This window comes from Alligator sinensis, unplaced genomic scaffold (assembly GCF_000455745.1).
Source record: "Alligator sinensis unplaced genomic scaffold, ASM45574v1 scaffold112_1, whole genome shotgun sequence".
In the NCBI taxonomy this organism is placed as follows: Eukaryota; Metazoa; Chordata; order Crocodylia; family Alligatoridae; genus Alligator; species Alligator sinensis.
In genome coordinates, this window is record NW_005841892.1 from 1,888,473 (window position 1) to 1,911,260 (window position 22,788).

The 22,788-nt window shown below is 42.5% G+C and overlaps 1 protein-coding gene across 3 annotated transcripts in view; it reads right to left on the reverse strand.

The window, feature by feature from the left end:
* CSMD3 (CUB and Sushi multiple domains 3) overlaps positions 1-22,788 on the reverse strand; it is a 1,313,655-nt gene that overhangs the window by 623,532 nt on the left and 667,335 nt on the right. For all 3 annotated transcript variants that reach the window (XM_025197227.1, XM_006018073.3, XM_006018072.3), the window contains one exon: positions 5,402-5,505. In XM_025197227.1, coding sequence (XP_025053012.1) covers positions 5,402-5,505 — 104 coding nt within the window. The remainder of the gene's footprint in view (positions 1-5,401; positions 5,506-22,788) is intronic.

A 22,788-nucleotide genomic window follows, 5' to 3' on the forward strand; every position in this document is an offset into this window, starting at 1 on the left:
AATAATATGGAAACTCTGATCGGGTTGCTGACATCCTATTAATCAAAAATAGTTGCTGCAAATTACTTGCTTGGAACTACTCAGCACAACTTTCCTATTATACTGTATGTTAATCCTTACTTAATAGAATCTCATGACAATTTAAGTAATGCAATGATAAGAGAAAATGATATGGGGTTCATTCATATTCATGACAAATTTAATATTATAATTTATCATGTTTTTCCAATATATGCTTCATCATCAAATATGTTCTTATAAAATATTAACCCCTTTGATAAAACCAAACTTACACAGATAGGCTTACATTTGTCAAGATGTAAAATATTGCTACTCTGTATCTGAATGTGTTACTGTAATTTAAGTGAAAAATATTATTTCAACACTTTATTTAAATATCAGTAAAACTTGAGGAACTTATGGGTCAGAAATGTTATTTCATTAGAAGAGAAGAGTCAATATGGTCATGGGATAAAAGAAAAAAAAATCACTGTCACCTCTATGAGGACTTGTTGCATGGTCTTAATACCCATGTGTCATTTTCCTTAAACGCATAATGGAATAATTAATGCATACCTACTTTTCAAAGAATGGAATAGTAATAGTAAATATCTATATAATCCGTCATGGTTATATAGTGCTATCCAAATGTGAGAGAACCTGAAATGCTTAGGGCCAGAAGCAAAAGGAAGACTTAGAAGAACTTTAGGTGCTCAAACCCAAAACTAGGATTTAAAAAATCAGTATTCAGCAGGTACCTATCTTGAAAGCACCTAAAACTCATTAGGCCCTTCCCTATTTGCCTTGTAAGTTCCCAAGGTATCATCAGTTATAGTTCTATTCATGCACAGCACATAACTGCCCAAGCCTGAGTGGCTAGGACCCTATCTCAAATCTAAGCCCCACTACAATCCCAAAGCTAGGCAGAGGAGCCTGACTCTAAGTAAGATCAGAGTATACCAAGCACACCCCAGCTGGACAGAGGCTGTCACATAAAGCTCACACAGCTGTTTTATTTTTATAACTGTAGTTTCCATCCATCATATAATAACCTAGTGATTAAAGTACTGATCATGAAGTGGTATACCTGGATGGGCTCCAGCCTCCCAGGAGGCAATATGCATGCCTGCTACTAAAGTTCAGCAACTCTGCAGACTCATGAGGATAGAGAAAGAGAGCATAAGAAAGGATGCAGCTCTGTGTCCTTGTGATCAGGACTCACCTGGGAGGAAGATGTCTCTTCCAATCACTGTTTCTGTTTTTTAGGGTGAAGTTAGATATTAGGCTTAGCAAGTGCAAATTGTATGGAATGCTGGTTGGTTAAGCGCTAATACCCTCTCTAACATGCACTGCTCAGACTGCAACTAGAGGGCTGGCAAGCAGGGATGTGGCTAGGGGCTGCAATAGAGCAAGTCTGCTCCATGTCTGCACCATTCACCAGCTCTCTATCCCCAGTATAGGTTGGGGAGAGAGGGGGTAAATAGGGAAATGGGTCCCTGTGCTACTTGAATCACACACCCCCGCCGCCAACAGAATTTCTTCCCCCCCCCCCTAGTGATCCCTGGATTGTTGCCCTGCCACCTCAGTCAGCCAGAAAACATGCCCAGTATGAAGAGATATGTGGATATGCAGCAGTAGCAGAAGTGGGGGGTGGGGGGCAGGTGGGAGTTCCCTGCCTGTTGCTGGGCTCCAGACTGTCTTCATGTCTGCAGATCTAGCCCCTGCCAGGTGGATCAGAATTGAGTGCCTAATTGGAGGTAGGGGGTAGTAATGGGGGGTTGAGGGGCAATTCAAGGGATCTAGAGCAGGCATCAGCCTGGCAGCTACCCACCCATGCATATCCCCCTCTGATGCCCCTCCCTTTTCCATTATCCTGTCCCTTCCCCCTGCTCTCCTTCTCATTCCCCACTTCTCTTGGCTCCACTGAACCCCATAACCCCTTTCCCTTTCCTCTTCACACACCCACTTCCCAACTGTTTTGCCAGCTGTCACTCCAGGGCCATAGAGTCCTGGATGATAGCTAGTCCACCTGGAAGCAGTGCCTCCTGAGATACAAAAAGACTGCAGACTGGTGGTTTTATCTCAGGTGAACAGCAAGAAGTTCACTTAACTTGAACTAGGTAGCACAGCTCAAATATAATCCTTGTCATGACTTTAAGACACCTAGAGGGCACTTAGTACTACTTAATGAGTTTTTCATGTGTGATCCTTCAAAATTTAATTGCTCCAGACCTGGTCTAATTGTAACATGTAATCTCATCTTTACATTAAAAGCATTTGTAGATCTATGTATCTATGTATCTATCTATCTATGGGATACAAGTGAGAACATACTTGATAGATATACATTTCAAATAGAAGCAGCTTAAGGTTTAAGGTTTTACAAACAGATGTAATACAATGGAATTAAGAAATATAACATGAACACCAGTACCAGAGCCACCTGACAGGAGGAGGTATGATCTATCAAATTGTGAAATAGACACATTAGTGATGTGGTGGAACTGTTATTACTTTCAGACATAAAAAAAGTTGAAAAATGGCTAAAAAATGTACTCAAGGGGAATAATTCTGCATTAGCAGGGTGTGGAATAGATGTCTTAATAATGTCTTTTCTACTTCTAAGTATTTAACTTTGTCACATTTCTGCTCAATACATTACATTTAGTAATAAACAGACATGGTAGACCCAATTAAGTTGCTACAGTTTCATTTTGTTTTTCTTACACACTTCCTTTTTCATTCTTCCTATTTTCATATATTTATATTTCAGTTTTGAAAACAGATTGAAAACTGAAAAATATTTTTATTGTGAAGTCATTTTAATTAAAAAAAGTTATTAAAATACTAAATAAAACTTATTTGGTCCTTTTTCTTCTTCTTCCAAGTACATACACACCTAAGCAATGTTCAGTCTCTTATGAATAAATATTTTTTTTCTAATCAATTATTCATTATTTTATAGGAATAATATTGAGTTTGATATGGAATGTTAAATTTAATCTGAAGAGGCACCTACTGACCATACAAAACTCCACACAATTGTATCTACAGGATTACTTAAACTGGAAAAAAAGAAGCCTAAAAAAAGTTTGGAGTAATGAAAAGAAGCATATTCCTTCATTATGTTAGCCTTCTGGACATTTAAAAAATGGATGGGAATTGAACACAATAATTTGTTAATACTGTGTTTAAAAAAAAAAAGAATAATTAATTCTACCAATCTTCAGTTGGCATCCTGGAGATGGCCACTGCTATACAGCCAGGTGCCAGCAGCAGGTTAAATAAATGAGAAACCTAAATTCAGGAGTAACTGATTTTGGTGGGGCACCAGTGGGGTGCTTGTTACTTAGGGGCTATTGCAAGCTGACTCAGAGTGCTTGTGGGCAGCAGGCAGAAGCTTCTCCCCTCAGGAACCATTTTAAAGGGGAAGGAGAGTGGTGGAGCATGTCCAGTGAAGCAGGCACCTGGTAGGTGCCTGATGTGGGCGGCCATTTTCAAACAAAGGCCAGTCAGGCTAGCCAGCTTCCATCAGCCAAAGGAGCAGCATCACCCGGCTCTCTTGCTGCTCAGGGTCATCTTGGAGGTAAGGGGGAGGCTATGGGGAAGGAGGAGGCCTCTTGGTCCTGAGCATAACTGAAAACTTCACCCTGCTGTGGAAGGGAGGCCTGGTAGGACTGCCAGTGATGTGGCAGCCCCATGTAAATACAAGGACCGCTAGCCTCCCCAGTGAAAAGTGGGTCAGGGCACCTCAATAACCCCATCCACCACCATCCAGTGGGTTATTATAAGATTGGAGGGAAGGAGGGCTGGGCATGCCCATGTGGGACACCTGAGCCTGTTAGAGATGTAAGACCCTAGAGAGAGGGTAGTAGGGACCAGGCACACCCATGTAAGGGGCACCTGAGCCCATTGGGTGAAAGACCCTGTGAGCTCCAGATAGGAGGCTGGGTGCTAGGCCAAGGGAGTTAGGCCCGGTGTGTGCCTCCAGATTAGGGAGCTGGGTGCTAGGCTGAGAGAGCTGTGGACCCAGGAGTGAGGCAAGTAAGTTGAGGCTCTGAGACGGGGCAATAGATGAGTCCCTGGTGAGACAGGCGATCAAGTTGTGGCCCTGGGGAGAAGGGGTGGCTTGGTCCAGGTAAGCCCTATGGTACCTGAGGCCACAAATGGGCCTAAGGTTGGTAGAGGTAGCAGAGTGAGAGCCACTAGTAAACAGGGTTGTCCTCTGACACTGACTGGAACAGCTGGGGTGCAATATCTGGCATGAGACAGGGGTGGAGTCGGGATAGTGTTTTGTGAATCACTTAGTCCCATTCAGGTGAGGGTCATGGGAGAGGCCCAAAAGACTGCACCAGGGCTGACCGAAGGATGAAGAAAGAAGCCCAAGGATCTCTGAGTAGGGTGCATGAATGTGGCCCCAAAGAGGGTCACAGGATAGAGACTGAGAGAGAGGCCCCAGTGACAGAGGGGTGGTGTGTGTGTGGCCTGTAATAGGGCAGAATGGAAGAGGCACAACACTGCTAAATTGGCCTAGCCTCAGGCTGGGTCATTGCACAGCCACTGAAAACATCTGCAAGGCACAGGACACATGTAAGGGAAGACTGGAGCATGTACGCATCGCCCATGTGAGCTGGGCATTCAAAGGGCAGCCTCCTGCCTAACTAACACCTTTATTATTCACCAACATAGCATAGCAGGCAGCAAGCTTGCCCAAAGACAGGTGGATGGCCAGCATGTGGCTGGTTGGGGGAGGAGTTCCACTTGTCACACTGATTCTTATTAGAAATGAGTTTGAGATGGTGATGCATATCTGTATGAAATACTAAACTACATCATCTTTGCTCAACAAGTTAACTGTATTGGTTACACAAGAACCAAGATTTAGTGGTATACAGCTTAACTAATAGGAATATCTAGCACAGGGGTTGTCAAACAGGGGTATGTCTACCCCTGGGGGTACTTGGGAAGGCCCCAGGGGTATGCGGCAGTGGCGTGGAGAAGCGGCAGCACTTCCAGTTTTGCTGTCAGTGGTTCCAGTTTTGGCGCCAGTGCTTTTGACTTTCCAACAGGGCATCCCCCCCCCCCCCCCCCCCCCCCTTGTCGATCGGCCGCCAGGGGAAACCCCCCTCAGCTCGTTGACCGGCCAGGGGATTCCCTGCTTCTTGACTGGCTGCTGGGGGTATACCAACCAAAAAAACGTTGAAAACCCCTGATCTAGCACAAAGAATCTAGCATGTTTTTCCAGGTTTATCTCTCATGTATTAACATACTTTATCATATATAGCAGAGTTACCAATTTGAAGAGCTTCATATTTATCATCATCACCAAAATATTGTATTTATACAGGCATATAAGCCTATACTATGTTATGTTCTACAGAGAATAACAAATCAGACTTACACTTGCAGCACAGTTTTGGGATCACCCACTTCTCCTCCATCACCAATTGTCAGTGTGTCATAGCCAATTTCCAAATCAAATTCTTCAAAATTTATCTGGATGACCTAGTAAAAACAAACAAAAAAAGACCTTAGAAATAAAAATACTTCCTTGTGAAGTGAGTCAGTGCAACATACAAGCTCAAGAAAAAGAAGTAATAAGTACATACATCAATAGCATTTTATTGAAGGCCATTTGGTTAACTGATAGGATTTGTTAAAGCAGGGTTGTCCAGCTTCTGAGTAGCTGGGGTTCACATGATCCTTGGATAGAATGCCATCCAGTCTACATAACATGTCATGTGTCTTCCCCCTCTTTCCCACACTGTGGGTGCAATTCACTTCTGCTTATTTGAAGAATTGATAATTATTTAGCTCTGTAAATTCTGTGGAAGTGAGGACATAAGATACTCCTCAAATGTATGAGAAGGCTCAGGCGATACAAAGTAGTCCCTCAGCCTATTGGTAAAAGCAGTTTCAACTTCCAGAGAGAAGAATTGTGTTATGGGCCTATACTATATTTTAAAGTATCATATGTATTGAACAATATACAGTACACATATTTTATGTTATTAAGACAGCTTTAGTTAGGATGAGTTGAGCTTTGCATTTAAAACTGGATTCAACTACTTAACTAAATATGAAAAATATACCATATTTTTCCCATTATTCATATAAATTACATTTTTAAATGGAAATTACTCAGATTTTTCAAACTTCCCATACAGTTAAAAAGCAATGAATTCTTGATTATAGGTTACACTTGCAGATTAATCTATTCCTTTTTTAATTAATACTCATTTATTTTTGTTCTTTGTCAGAACTGAAAGTTTCTCTTCACAGCTACAGGTCATAAATGTTGTTTTATTACAAAGAATTCATTTAAAAATGATCTGCCACTGATGGAGAGTTGAAGACATTTTTACTCAAAGGTGAGTATAACTCATACAGGAGGAAGGAGGAAAAATGGGTTTGAGTTCATGTGCAATACAATGCAGGTAAGCCAGATGGAAGGGGAAACTGGTGTACATGTGCATGGATTTATGGAAGTACAAAAGAGAAGGACACATGCTGGAGTTTATACATATGGAAAGGAAAAAGTCATAGGGATGAAACATTTAGGAGGGAATGAAGGTGACAATAGTAAGGTACAAGCAGCAAGGGAAATTAGCCTGACAAAAGTGAGAGAAAATGTGATATACCCATTGTATACTGCTCTGTTAAGCAAAGCAGATGTAAACTCAATTTAATTGGCCAGTAAGCTCTGATGACATTGTGCTGCATCAGAGAAGACAAAAGTACATAAAACATGAACATACACATTGATGTTTAAAAGCAAAAATAAAATTGAGGTTGGGATTTCATGTCTTCATGCTCATTTTTTTTCCCCTTAGTGATCATTCATGATTATATTTGCAATAAAAAGTTTTATTACAAAAGTACTTTTATTACAAAAAAATACTTCTGGACAAAAATAATATTTTGGTTTACATTTTAGTTAAGTGTGTATCAGTAACTTCTAATATATTATATGCATGTTACAACTATCTGGACTCCATGTATCAAAGTCATACATTCAGATTTATGGTTAAAATGAAGAAATACAAACATGTGAATGGAAGGAAATTCACCATTATGGCACCCAGCAGTCTTATCTTAATGTTATACTACAAGGCCCTCATGAGAAAGAAGGAAGAGAGAGAGAAACATTTTTGAAAATTGGTTTAATTTGACATGCAACCACAAAAATGTTATAATTATCATCATGTAGTTCTTCTAAACCCGTGTTTTTCAATGTGAAGGTTGTGTAGGTGGGACTTCAACCCATTGCCCGATTGAAAAAATCAAGGTTGTTTGCACTTCAAATAAATGAGTCCACAGATATCTTGAACTGTGCAGAAGTGGGGTTTTGTTTTTATCATGGTGGGACCAGGCTTTGTTGACAAAATGGTTGGTGGGACATAAGGTGCAAAAGGTTGAGAACCACTGTTCTAAACTGTAACCATAAGGGGCACCTTGTATCATTTTAACATCTACCTTGCAATTTTCAATTAAAAAAAACAACAGTAAAAATTTCAATTGAATTTACAACCATTTTTATGTCATCAGCCTCTAGCAAAGCTGCTGGAGACAGGGTAACTAGGAAGCTCCAAAGAAGAGAGAGAAAACCCAAACCCTTTATGATTCCAAATCTTCTGTGATGTATACAATAGGGCTGTGTGAAGCTTTGGTAGCCAATTCGATTTGGCCCGATTTGGCAGCCAAATCTCCAAATCCAAATTGAATCGGGAGATCCATTAATCTCTCTGAATCTAATCAGAAGCCTCCAAATTGATTCAGAGATTTGGCCATAGAGTGTACAGGCAGGTGCTAGGCAGTGCTGGCGGGAGCAGCTGGGGCAGCTGCCGGATGAGACCTGGTTTGAGCAGGCAGCCGTGGAAGAAGTCATGGCTCATCCGGCTGCTCCCCCACTGAGGCAAGGTAGGCAGTGCTGGCAACCATAGAAGAAGCTGCAGGGGCTGGGGGAATGATTGGGAGCTGGGGGATCAAACTGGTAATGAGGGAATCAAGCCAGGAGCCAGGGGAAAGCCCCTGTTCATGCCCACAGCCCACAATTATTCTCTCAGCTCCCAATCATTCCACCAGCTCCCCAATCATTCCCTCCATCCCCAGTGGCTTCTTTTGGGGCTGCTGTCTCAAGCCGTGGTTCATCTGGCTGCTCCCGACTGACCCTTGCTGGGGTGTTGCAGGCAATACTGGTAGCCCTGGGAGAAGCGGCAGGGGAGGGGGGGAATGATTAGGAGCTGGGAAATTAAACCAGGAATTGGGGAATCAAACCAGGAGCTGTGGCAATGATTGGGGGATGGGGGAACAAACAGGGGCTTCCCCCCAGTTCCCAGTTCAATTCCCCAGCTCCCTGATCTCCCTCCAGCTCCGCAATCATTCCCCCTAGCCCCTAAGGCTTCTCCCAGGACTGCTAGCACTTCCTGCCTTGCCCTGGTAGGGGGACAGCTGGGGGAGCTGTGGCTTGAGCTGGGGGAATGATGGGGAGTTGGGGAATTGAACCAGGAGCTGAGGGAATGGTCAGGGGCTGAGGGAACGAACTGGGGCTTTTCCCTAGCTCTTAGTTAGATTTCCCAGCTCCTAATCATTCCCCGCAGGCCCTGGGGCTTCTCCTGGGGCTGACAGCACTGCCTGCCTCACCCCAGGGGGTGGGGTTGCTTGTTCTGGGGCTAGGGCTTGTCCGGCTACTGCTCCTGCCAGCACTGCCTGCCTGTATAGTCTATGGCTGAATAAGATTCAGTGCCGAATATCTTTGGATTTGGATTCAGCCGAATCAAATCAGGACAGTGATTCAAATCACGAAATCTAACCACAGTCTTTCCAAATCACCGAATCCGAATCTGAAGTGAATACTTTCCGCTTCACACAGGCCTAGTATACAATATTCAATTAGTATATAAATGAATCCATCACCATGTGTGAATATGTATCATTAAGATTGCATTTTTAATTGTTTTGTTAGGCTTGTGTAATTATAGTGAATGAGAAAACAAGAACACTTTTTCACAGTAAACACCAGAATTTTAGAATTTGTTTTCATTCAAAGGTCAAACAAAAGCAAAACGTCTTGCTTGCTTTGTTTTTCAAAACAAAAACAGAAGGGAGGAGAGAGTCAGCTTTGAATAACCAAGTGCTTGGAGCTCTCTCTTAGGAGGCCGAACACGCAGGACATTTGTACAGGTGTTTGCACTTTTAAAAGTGCTCAGCACTGTGGCACACACAATTGTGTAAGTGGCAAAATGCATGTCAATGCTGAGAAAATGTCAGCTGCATGCTTTTGAACTGAAACACCTGAAAGTTTTCTCCATTTTTAACTAAAACACTGCCTCCATTTTTTGGGTGCAGTTTGCCATTGATACAACTGCATGCAATGCAGTGCAGTGTGCGTCAGCTCATGTGAGGAGCAGACTTGATTAATCTATTAACCAACCTCCCATGCATCGCAGGACAAATAGGTATGTGTATAAATGCCCTTAGTTTTAATTCTCTGTTTCTGACTAGTAGCCAAGACTTATATCTAGTTTTTCCAAATCCTAGTTAGAAGTCCCTATCACTCAGATAGTGGTTGCTCTGGCTTGGTCTCTCTTTCTCTCTGTCTGAAATACTACCCAAGGTCTAAGATTTATTGCAATTGGACGTGTTGTCAAAACAAATACACTTTCACAAAATAGCTGTGATACATTTGAATTGGCATTTTCTAATAAAATGTTTTAATTCAGAAATTTCCAAAGAATTCACTCAGATTCTTGTCATTGGATAACAGCCGTTCTAACCTTGTGTTAATAGAAAGATTTTACCACCTAGTATTTACGATATATACTCACCCATACATACAGATAAACCTGCTTGTAGTGTACCAGACCCTTTGAAAAAGTTAGTTTTTGAGCACAATTGGTAGCCACAAAGCACTTCATTACTGTCACAAACCAGAAGTATATTAAAAAGAAAACTGTATTTTATAGTAACTGACAGTAAAATTCTGGAATCATTAAAACTGAATATATAATGTTAATCATTGTGGTCTCTATTACCATGATTTATTCTCTTCAAAAATTCTGAATCAACTTAAAATTAGAAAAATGTGGCTACTTCCTCCACAACTGCCAGTATTAAAATTGCCAGCAGTAACCACTACGTTACATTATATTTTATGAATAGAAAAAAATATAAAGATGGTACTTAGAGTCAGCAAGCTGTATCTAATACAACCCATGCCTCTTGGTGGGAAATGCTATGATGAGCTGCTTCAGCCATATCAGAGTGAAAATGAAAATGTTGTATTTCATATCTCCAAATTCCATCCAATAAGGATTAAGGGAGTAAGAATAGCACAGCCCTGAGGCTGAGTCATGTGGCTGGGCTTTCCCAGACCTGGGGACACACTGGGAACACATGCATGTGTTTACTAGATCAGGTTAACCCTTTCTTGATTTAAGTTAGTGCACCTCCTAACATGAACTAACTTAGATCAGGCACACCTTTTTTGCTGAATTAAACCCTCCAAACATCTGCATGTCTAGGCATTTAGATCAAACAAACCCTAGTTAGGTCAATCTAAATGTAATGCCTGTACATACCCTAAATGAGTAAGGATACAAGGTGACTATAAAAATCAGATTAGTTCTAGGTCTTGACAGAATGATATCCCAAGTCAGAAGAACACCAAAAGCAAATAAAGATCCTCTGGAAGACATGTTCATCTTTATTTTATCTATTGCTAAGCCAGATCATGTTAACAGATCAAGTTCATATTCATTCTATGTATAAATTACAAATAAATCCAGTTTTAGGACATTCCTAATATCAGAACAAAGTAGTAGTAGTATACTACTGATACCTCTAATTTAACATTTAAACTTACGGAATTAGCTGGAGTCATAGTGGAGCCACTGGCACAACTGTTTGAGCACTCATGGTGCTCAGGACAGGTCCCAGAGGACTGGAAAAGGGTCAATGTGGTCCCTATTTTCAAGAAGAGGAGGAAGGAGGAACCAGGTAACTATAGTCTGGTTAGTCTCACCTCTATCCTTGGCAAGACCTTTGAGAAAATTGTTAAGGATGACATCTGTGGGGGACCAGCGGGTAAAATGATGCTAAGGGGCAATCAGCATGGGTTCATAGCAGGCAGATCCTGCCTGACTGACTTGGTTTCATTTTATGACCAAGTCACAAAATGCTCGGATGAAGGAATAGAGGTAGATGATATTTGCTTAGATTTTAAAAAGGCCTTTGACGGAGTGTCACACCCAATTCTTATAAAAAAACTAAACAGTTGCAATATAGATTATTACACAGTTCGGTGGGTAGAAAATTGGCTTATTGTACTCACCCAGAGAGTTGTGGTGGACAGGTCGGTTTCTACATGGAGAAAAATGGGCAGCAGAGTCCCCCAAGGCTCTGTGCTGGGACCAGTACTATTCAATATCTTCGTTAGTGACATGGATGAGGGAGTAGAAAGCACCCTGTCCAAGTTTGATGATGACACCAAACTATAGAGGGAGGTACACAAACTAGACGGCAGGGAGCAAATCCAGGCTGATTTGGACAGGTTGGGGAAATGGGCCAAACAGAAAAGAATGCAGTTTAACAAAGATAAGTGTCATGTGTTGCACCTGAGGAGGAAGAATCATCAACACTCCTATAGCCTGGGAAGTGCTACTCTAAGTAGCACAACTGCGGAAATGGATCTCGGAGTCATAGCCCACCCCAAAATGAACATAAATCACGAGTGTGATGCGGTAATAAGTAAAGCTAAGAGCACCCTTTCTTGCATAAGCAGGTGCATCACAAACAGGTCTAGGGAGGCGATACTTCCCCTCTATACGGCATTGGTTAGGCTGCAGCTGGAGTACTGCATCCAGTTTTGGGTGCCGCACTTCGGGAGAGATGTTTATGGCCTAGAGAGGGTATAGAGGAGGGCCACTCATCTGGTTAAAGGCCTACAGAAAAAACCCTATATGGACTGATTGGGAGACCTGAACCTCTTCAGTCTCTGCAAGAGGAGGCTGACAGGTGAACTCGTGGCCGCCTACAAACTCATCAGGTTGGGACAGCAAGAAATAGGGGATACAATGTTTACCAGGGCACCTGTCGGGGTAACTAGAAATAACAGAACTAACTAGAAATAACTAGAAAACTGGAAGAAAGCAAATTCAGATTGGGCATCTGGAAAATATTCTTTACAGTGAGGGTTGCCAAAATGTGGAATAAGCTTTGAAGAGAGGTGGTGCTGTCCCCTTCCTTGGAGTTGTTTAAAAGGAGATTGGACAGATACTTGGTTGGGGTCATCTGACCTCAGCACTCATTCCTGCCCAAGGCAGGGGGTCGAACTTGATGATCTAATAGGTTCCTTCCAACCCTAACATCTATTAAATGTTTTGTATAATAAAAGTACGGGATGCTATTGGGCACAAAATGGGCCTGTCTTGTCTCCAAACCTACACACATATATATGATTTAATGTCAGCTCAATGAGATTCCTTGAAATTAACAGGACTGCTCCATGTGTAAAAAAAAGTAGGGTGCAGATTCAAAAGGAACCTGGCTGCAGTGATACTGTGTATAGCCTACCCTAAAATTTAGTTGTGTGTGCCCAAAAGTTGTCTTGTGTCTCTGTACCTCAAATGGAAGCCCTTATAATATCTCTTGGTCAATATTCACAGCAGCCAGCGCTCAAAACAGGATGTGGAAAACATATCAACCAATAGGAAGTGAGAAAAAAGAGGTGCTGAGAGACCCTTACAGGGAGCAAGTTTCAAAGTTGGGGCCTTTTCACTGAGAGCTCATTACCACTAATCTCACTGTGGCAGGGCACTGGTTGTGCCTACCACTTTAAAGGCCTGGAGCTGGCAGCTGCCAGGTGCCTGATGAGGGCAGCTATTTTGAACCTAGGGCTGCCCATATAAAAAGGGCAGTTCTGCTGCTGGATGCTAGGCAAAAAGATTGTCTGGCTGAAGGGCTGCTGTTGTCATCTGGAAGTAAGGGAGGAGCTGTAGGGGATGGTAAGGAGGCTCCTGGTTCTGGGTACGACCTAAAACTGCAGCTTGCTGGGAGTGGGTGGCCTGGTGGGGCTCTCAGTGGCACAGGAGCCTTCAGGAAATGCCAGGCCAGTTACCACCCTGGTGAAAGGCAAGTCAGGGCACTTTAAACCCTAGCCCCCATGACTGGGTGGGTTACCCCTTGTTTGGAGGGTAGACCCTTGGAGAGAGAGAAAAGGCCATAGACTCAGGCCTGTCTGAACTTCCCCTGACTGGTCAAGGCTGGGGCTAGGACTGGAAGGGTCAAAAGGCCAGGGGCCCACCATGAGGAATGCCCAAGAGCTGCGGGCCTGGGGTCCTGACTGGCCTGGAGGTGGGCCAGGGCTAGTGATCCAAAGGTCCCTGGGGGGACCACACCTGGAAGGGGAAGCAGTTCAGGGAGCTATGCTGCCTGGTATGAAGGCAGATGAGGCCGCCTGAGAAGAGGAATCCAGGCGTGGTTCAATTAGGAGGATTCTGGGGCCCAGTGTGGGGGCTGGTGATGAGGATAACATCAAGATGCTATCTGCAAGGCTTGGGCTGCAGTGTAGGGGAGGAATGGAGCTGCAGATAGTGTCCCCTGGCATTGGGGCAGGAAATGGGCAGCTTCCCACTTAATTACATCTATTACATAATTAACAACAAGGCATGGCGGGTGAGAACAAGGGCGGTTAGCTCAGAAACAGGTGGGCAGGCCACGGTTAAATCAGCCCCGAGAAGGCCCCCTGTTACACTTGCACATTTAAAGGCACAGCCAGAAGTGTAACTCCTGCACTTCACATAACATGCCATGACTTAGACCGAGCCTCCTGATTCAACAGACATTAGCTGTTGGGTTGGGATGGTGGAGGAATTGAGCTCCAATCTGGAGCCAGTCCAGGAAAAGAGGCTCCATCTCTGCAGCTTCTTCCTCTAGCTCTGCCCCCCTCTCCCCCGCCCCACCCCCCCTAGTCCCTAGTGCTGTCTCAGGATGGGAAGGGGAGAGGGCAGGGAAGGGAGGTCTGTTCTGGAGTTTTCCTAGCCTATGCTGGAGGGGAGAAGTATGGATTGGAACCCCCCTACCATAGGGGTGGGAGATCCAATCCACCTACCCCACCCTCCAGCGCCCGCTGGGCAACCTCCAGAAACAGCTCCCTCCACTCCTTTCCCCACATCCCATTCTAAAAAAGGCACCAGGAGCAGGGCTGGGCTGCATCAGCTCAGCCCTGTTCCCAGGCATACAGACACAAGTTAATGAAGGTGCTCTGCTTTGGAGCAACTTCACCTGAAACCTCATGTAATGATGGTTCAGATGGTCATATATGTGGGCACTTTAAAGCACTCTGCAGCCATGTACTTCTGCAAGGGCATAGTGGTAGAGCTTTTTCAGGGGCTAGATCAGATTAAAATTGTCACTTCTGTCTGTGCCTTAAGGTCTCACCATGAAGAGCCTAGGCACCTTACCAGAGTTCAACTTAATTTAAGTATCCAATACTGTATCCTGTTTCAGAGTCAAAATGTAGAGCTTCAATCATATTATCACAGCACATTCATTATTACAATATCTAATATCAAGTATAATGAGAGTGAGACTCGTAGTAATAAATCTAGGTAGTAATTTAGTTGCAACTTTTTTTTCACTTATGTTGTAAGCCAACTATGTATATTGGAAAGTACATGTATCAAAATTGAATAAAGTCTTCTCCATTTTAAGTGACATGTTAATTACTTACTAGCTAAAACCCGCAAAGCATTTGCAATTACATTTTTATTGCAAAAGTATTTCTTTAAATACAGGATTTTTAGTTATCCTTTGACTGAACATTTTAATGCAATCAAAACTTCTCATTCTCAAAAAGACTACATAAAGCCTTCCGTGCATAAACACAGGCTTAATCTGTCTGTCTGGAGCACTCTGGTTGTTTCACTAAGCATTATGATTGGTTTTCTTGGCAGCCAATCAGAGTGCTCTAGACGGACAGAATACGCCTATTATTATTATAGATTGTTCTGTACAGTTTCAAAAAGGCTTTCAACCACTTAGTTGTCACTGAAATTTTAGATGTTTATGCTAGAATATACAATCACTCAGCAGTGAGCAAAGCCCTTTAAATATCTTTCTGCAAACCTGCTGTACTTTCACATTTTATTGAACACAGATTGTCTCCTCAGGTCAGTATTGATTGGGCTGCCAGATCTTCTTGTGATTAAGCCATGTTTCAGAGGTTGCTCTGAAGGAAAAGTGTGCGTCACTTTTTAAAAGGGTAAATAAAATCTAATTTTAATCAAGATTATTCAATCCTCCTTGCTAAATAATGCTTGTTTAGCATCTAAAAGGAAGGCAACAATGACCTTGGCAAGAGGCAAGGGAAAAGACACTATGACCCTCTTTAGAATTCATAAACAAACTGAAAGTTGAAGGCCAAATCTCACTAGTCATTCATTCATACTCAGTAAAAATCCTATTGATTTGATGAGGAGTTTTGCCCTAGTAACAAATGAAGCCTTTAGCAAGTAATAATTTTAGAGTAGATTTTCTGAACAAAAAAATGATAGTAGAATGCCCAACTCTCCCCCGCTTTGGTCCAAACCTGAGGCAGAAAAATGATACACTGTCCCTTCGCAAGCAAAAGAAAAAGAAAAGCTTTATAGAAAATAGAAGAACTAAGTTTTACAGTGAAAACTACAGTGCAGGTCTCCAGAAGGAGTCTGTTTTCAGGGGATTGTGTTCCAGACAGCAATCTTTCCAAGCAACTGTTTGATGTGGTTGCATGCTACATTGAGTGTAATTCTGTGCATGCCTGACAGATTTGTGCTGAAATCTCTGAAAGGCAACATGAATTTATGGGGAAAAGTGGTGTTCCAGGCAAAATGCCCAACTTCTTAAATTCCAAACTACACCTATACTAATCAAGTGTAACATTTTTACCAGCATAAAATTCAATAACTTGAGCTTCTGAGTTCCTTGTGAAGCAGAAGCACTAGAAAGATATCAACTTCCATAATTTTTCATAACTGAATCTTCTAATGCAAAGTCTCCAGCCAAACACTGACTTGAAAATAGTGCATGGATGCTTTCAAATATTTTAGTTTAGTTTCTTAAAATTTGACATTAATCATTCCATGCTATCAGGCATCATGCTTTTAAAAAAGGAACTGTATATCTATTATCCTCCATTAAGTACTCTGAAACTGCCAAAGTATATTAGATAACCCTTCAAAGTATGAATATAAAAGGAAAAATGAATTAAAAGGTTCTAGAAAACCTGTGCAGCATTCTTCTATATATTTGTATGTGTTACATGGATTTCAGTGTGATTCATAAAATGCAAGAGAAGGCCTAAAAATTAGCTTTCTTTTAACAGCAAACAGATCCCAGAGCACACTATCTACTTTTGGTTTTGTTTGTGGGAATGTAAAGAACCAAGGAAAAAAAAACCTGTTTGCTGAAAATCAGATTTAGTTTTGAAACTTACTGAGGAATCACAATGATTATGGATTTTTTTATGACCTTGTAACAGTTACCCAATCAAGTTCCAGTGTGTCCAGAGGCTTGAGAATCCTCAATTCTGATTGGTGGAGCCAATCCACCAATCAAAAACAAGCTGTGGGGAAGCGGGCCCCGCACCTTCCTCAAAGGGAGGGGAAGAAAATCTCCCAGACCAGGTTGTGGACTCCAGCATGGCAGGTCCACTGGACTTCAGGGGCAGAACCCACTGAAGCGTATAAAAGGAGAGCGTGCTTGGCATGCTGGAGGAGAGACGTAGTGAGGGACAGCAAGAAGTGAGGAGCTCCAGAGACGACCATCCTCAGGACTCTGCCTGAGTCTCAATGGTGCATGGATTGGCGCATGGTGCTCAGGCTCTAGGAGCTGCTCGAGGTGGTTTGAGCCAGCAAACCCGGCAAGTGGCTGGGTAGGAGATGCATGGATCGGCACGTGGAGAGCCAGCCCTAGGAGTAGCTCAAGGCTGCTTGGGCCCCACCCAGTATGCACAGCAGCACATGGAAGCCAGCCCTGGGAGTGGTTTGAGGTTGCTCAGGCCCCACACAGTGTGCAGGTCAATGCATGGAGAGCTGGCCCTGGGAGCAGCTCAAGGATGCTCAAGTTAGCCCTGGATCTAGACCATGTAACCAGAGCCCTGCAGTGTAGCTCCACATTAAACTAAAAGAGCCCCGGTGCCTAAAGTAGAGCCCAGGAAAGGGAAGGACCCCGAGTGTGAGGCTGGGGAATCAGAGCCAGTAAGGACTTAGCTCCCATGGGAGTGCCCTGGGTGCCCAGTGTAGGACACCAGGCCATTGAGAGGAGCCGGAGGCACCACCAGACAGAGGCCTTAATGGGACTGGCCACCAGGGTACAAGCCTTGGCTGCTTCAGAGAGGGAGCGTGAGTTCCTGGGGAAGCGGGTCCCACAGGGGAGGTGGGCTTGGGGGGATGAGGGGTCTATAGCCTCCACTCTCCTTCATTGTGGGAGGGGGCGTGTCCACATCCCAAGGAGCTAAAGGGGGGGGGGGGGCTCCAGGGAATGCCCCATGGGGTGCTGAGTGCACCCCCATATTTTGTGATTCTTGTTGTTTTGTACTATAGAGGTTAATATAGTTATGGGTACTCCTAAAGGGAGTTTATATAGGTTTATCTGTCTTCATTGCCTATATGTGTACCTATTATCAGAACTTACCTGTATTGTTGCCTGTGTACATCTATGGTACTGCTACCTCAGCTTACCTGGGTTTATCTATGTTGATACTTATGTGTGTTTATTGGTTGATGTCTTGACTTACCTGTTCCAAATTATTAGTGATTATTCTGTACAGGGGGGTTAATTTTTGCCTATGCTGTAAATCACCTGGTTTATATTTTTTGCAGTCCCTCAAAGTGGTGCAATATGTTGATTGCAGGTTATTGTATATGGTGTCACATACTAATTTTGCTGTAAATATTTAATGTATCTTATTCATATTTATTTATTGTAGCAATACATTTGTATATAGTTAAGCACTTTGTCTCAGCCTGGCTCTATAGAGAAGAGAGGGAACGGCTCCCAGGTAGCAGGCCCCTCTCACAACACTCTTACCTGACCACCCCATCCCTTCCACTGGCAGATAGGTCACACCCCTGGGTGTACCCAGGATACAACATATTATGAAAACAATGTTTGGGCCGTTCATCTATAATTAATTTATAATATACCAATCATTTTAAGATTAGAATTGGGCATGGTAAATAGTTAGTGGGTGCATCTACTTATTCATTAATGTGCTTTTGATAATGCACATTACATTTAGTACCTCCATTGTGAGGTACTAGGAAAAGGTACATTAGCCTATTTTAATTTGCATTACAAAAGTGCACAGTTTTTTGTGATGCTTTCATACACATTAAAATAGCCAAAGGGGCATTAAAGCTTATGTGTAGATGTGTCCAGTGTCTCTGAAAATAAGGTCCCTACTAAAGTCCACAGGAACACAGGATGGGAAAAGATTTCTTGGGTCATGGAATTCAGATCCCTATCAAAGAAAATGACATGATATAATCACTTTGATAAACTTCTTAAACCAAATAGTTTTTTTTCCCCCCATTAGTCCTATTGGTGGGTTACTCCAGAACATAATTGTTTTGCTAATTGGGGGCATTCTTCTAATTTCCATCTTCAAACATGCAGTTCCTGTGCCAACATTAACACTCATCTTAAATAGTCCCTCCACCCACCCCCTTGCTGTTGATCTCTGTGCTGTCTTTATAGATGGTAACCACACTCTCAATCAGCCTTTTATTTGTTAAGATAAACAAACCAAGCTCTTTCAGTCAACCCTTCAGTTTAAAGAGCCATGATACTCTAAAATATGCTTTTGGAAACCCCCAAAAATCTATAGTTCTGCTTCATTCCAAAGATGAACACTTGAAAGTCTCATAATGCATATTCAGAGAGAGAAAGAAATGAGAGAGCTTATGCATTTTTTTTCATGATATGGTGGTTGTTAGTATAATAACAGTAATCTCTATTACTTTGTACTGAATTCACAATAAGAGCATTTGAGATTAATTAATCAGAGAAGTGAAGCTGAGACAATTAATCTGTCTCTGTAACCATCTACTCTTTTGTATTCTACAAAACAGATTATACTATATAAGACTTTCTTCAAATAAACAACTCCACCCCCCCATGCATTCTAATATTATAAAAGCCTAAGTCTGTCTGTCAGTCTGTCTGTCTGTCCATAATGCTTTATTTACACTCTGATTGGCTGATGGAAACAGCCAATCAGAGTGCTCCAAGTGTGGGGAAGCGTCACCATGATTCTGAAGCTACGCTGAGGACCGGACAGGGTGGGGGAGTCTCGGCTCTCTGCAAGAGGCAGAACAGTGGCAGCAGGGGGCATTAGGTAGTAGCACTCCATCCCAGCCCTTTCCCGCCCCGCCCTGCCCCCCCACCCCTGTCATTCTTGATGGGCAATTGGCTAGTTCCTACATAGTCATATACAGAAGGAGTCTATACATCTCCCTCAGCCCTCAAGCTTTCCATATGATACACTGGAAAAGATTCTTTATGCTGATAAACACATATGATATCAATGATCCTGGTGACTTTTTTTGTTTAAAGCAATAATTATAAATAGTAATTTCCCCTTAAATATGTATATTGGATATTTTCCTTAGATATTCTTGGCTGTTGTAAATTGGGTACGCTGCTTGGGGCAGCGACTTTTTTCATAGCATTTAAACAATGGGATCAATGTTTAATGCTGCTCCTAGACAGTAATACAATAAGCAAAATCCATTTCTAATGTGATTTGGTATCAAAATGCTTTAGGGCAATACCTAGCTTTAAAAGGAGACATAAACCTTCCTCCTGGAAGGAAACTTGAGGAGATAGTCAAGGAGTTCCTGCAGTTCAAGGTGATATGGAGATGGGTCTGTGGACAGGAGGCCACAGTCTGACTGCAGTGAAATTTGTGGCAGGGATACTTCTTGCTCCTGCTGGATTTATAAGTGGGATTGTTTCTTGGAACACTGGATGAGCTAAACCAAACATAGCAGGGACAGCAAAAACTCAGCCCCAGAGAAAACAGACCCACTTGATGGCTAATAACACTAGTTGTAGCTGTTAACTTTAGTAACAGAATCACTTAAAGAAAATTGGCTGACAGTCTGAAGCCCACCCTCTAATTGTCAGCCCACCCTCTAGTTGTCAAAGGGAATTTTCTGGTTGTCTGCTTCTCAGAGAAGAGAGACAAGATAAGAAAAGGAAAATGTCCTGCTTATATTTATATTCCTCATATCTTCTCAGAATGGCTAATTGCTTTGTGCTGAGGATGACTGACTACTTCTCAGTTAGAAGATTATGTGTATTTATGTTGGATTATGAAGTCTAATGAAATCCTACAGTCTGATGGATATACATTAACTCAGTAGCAATTTTCCATAGAATCATAGTTCCCACTATCAAACCAATTGTATTAATAGTATATTTGATTACTGTAAAATAACAGTTTCAGTTGATGAATTATTGAAAGTATATTTCAGTAGAAAATGTAGGGGCTAGTTTTGTATAACTTATTTTTTGTTGGGTACACCAAAAGCCAGAATGGTTCAGACCAAGGTCACATTTTACTTGAAACCTGTGCATTCATGTTAGTTAAAACAAACAGTTCCAGTTGGTAGTTGTCCCTATCATTCATTATGTGCTCAGTCTTAGTCTTATTAAATTCAAATTCTACTTTAAAACTTTCAGTTGCTCTGGACACAGAAAAAAACATATAAGTCTATTGCCAGGCTCTACAATGAGATTTAAGAATCAGGATCTTAGCCTCAGCACATGGACTTGTATGGACATTGATTTTTTTAACAGTTAAAGACACAATGAAATCAAATTGAATGATCTTTGTACATTGCAAAATGTGTTGCATTTTCATTTTTGGTCATTTGAAACTAGGCAACAGACAAACTGCCCAAACTTAAAAAATACAGCAACCCTTTGACCTTGAATAAAATTATCTATTTTATCAACACTGTATCTAGCCTTTGTGTTTCTATAAACGATACAGTGCTATCTTCCTAAGACAGCAGAGGCTCCTTCATTCGTGGCAACAGAGTATTACTTTGGTACATAAACCTGATATTTGAAAGGTCAATACCTACTAATTTTGCTGATATTTTTTTCTAGGAGAAATATCTTACTAACATGCTTACAAGCCTACACCCCAAGACTCTCCAAAGGCTCCCAGTGCTAGTAACATAAGCAGCTCCCAATTTAGTTTTTACTCCCCTGAGACAAATTCTGTGACCCAATTATGAAACAGGAAAATAAACCTCCTGGTATATTGAAAAATAATGACAGGAAAAACGAATACATTGCCTTTAATGTTGATACCAATACCATACGTTCTACAGTTCTGAATCTATAACTCATGACTATTTTACATTTTAAATTAACCTGCCACAGAATGTAGGAAACTGGTACCAGAAATATGGTCCACTTTGATGTGGAGTAAAAAAAAATCTATATATGACTGCAAATCTACATATGACAGTTTCAAAGCCATATCTCCAAAGACTTAGGCTCTAGCTGCTCATAGAGTCATAGATTGTAAGGCCGGAAGGGACCTTGGAAGATCATTGGGTCCAGCCCCCTGCGCCAAGCAGGAAAGATAACTGAGGTCAGGTGACCCCAGCAAGGTGACAGTCTAGTCTCCTCTTGAAGATTTCCAGGGTAGGTGATCGCATCACCTCTGGAGGGAGCTTATTCCACAGTCTGGACACCCTAGTTGCGAAGTAGTTGTTGAGCCTGAAACAAGCCTGAAACGATCTTCCAGGAGTTTGTGATCATTACTCCAAGTGTTCCCCAAGGGGGTCCTGGTGAACAGTTGTGGTGCGAGCCTAAGTCTTCCAACTTCCCTTCCGGATTTACACTCTATGAATCTATGAGTGGCTGGAGCCTAAATCTTAGGAGATATGGCTTTGAAACAGTTCTTCCAGAAACTTGCAGAACAAGCTTGGTCAGGTTCCTTAGCCTCCCTGAGCCTCAGCTAATCACCTGTAAAATGGAGTAATTACACTTCCCAATTCACAGGCATGTTGTGAGAATAAGTTCATTAAACAACTGTGAGGTGCTGTGGTAAGCTTCATGGCTGCAGCAGGGCCTAGCAGGCCTGCAGTTTTCACCCCCCTCTGCCCCAAGACAGACATAGTCCCACAAGCACCCATGACATGAGTTTTGTCTGTCAGCAGCTAGAGGTGCAGGGCCCCAGAATCCAAAAGCCCTGCACCAATCTCCTTGACAGCTGGCAGCTTCGTGGCCTTAGGCGGGGCTAGCAGTCCTACAGCTTTCATCCTGATGCACCTTAACACACACAGTGTCACCCATGTCACAAGTTTTGTTTGTCCGCAGCTTGAGGTACAGTTTCCCCCAAACCCCTGCACCTATCTCCATGCAACATGGCAGACTTTGTGGGCTCTGCAGGGGCTAGCACGCCTGCAGTTTTGACCCTGCTGTGGCTTAACACATACATGTGACATGAGTTTTGCTTTCAAGACTTTGGGGTGCAGTTTCCCCGAACCTCCTGCACCTATCTCCTTGAAGCTTGTCAGACGTCATGCCCTCAGAATGGGCTACTGTTTCAGCAAGTTGTGTCCAAATCAGGCCAGAAATGAAAAGTTATAGGCTGATTCAAATTTCTCCATTATATCCTATGGGTGAAATGTTGAAACAGGGTCAAAACAGTGAAACTGTTTCAATGGATGGAACGGGACAGCCATTTTGAATTGAAACAAAATTCAAAATGGAACGCTGTTC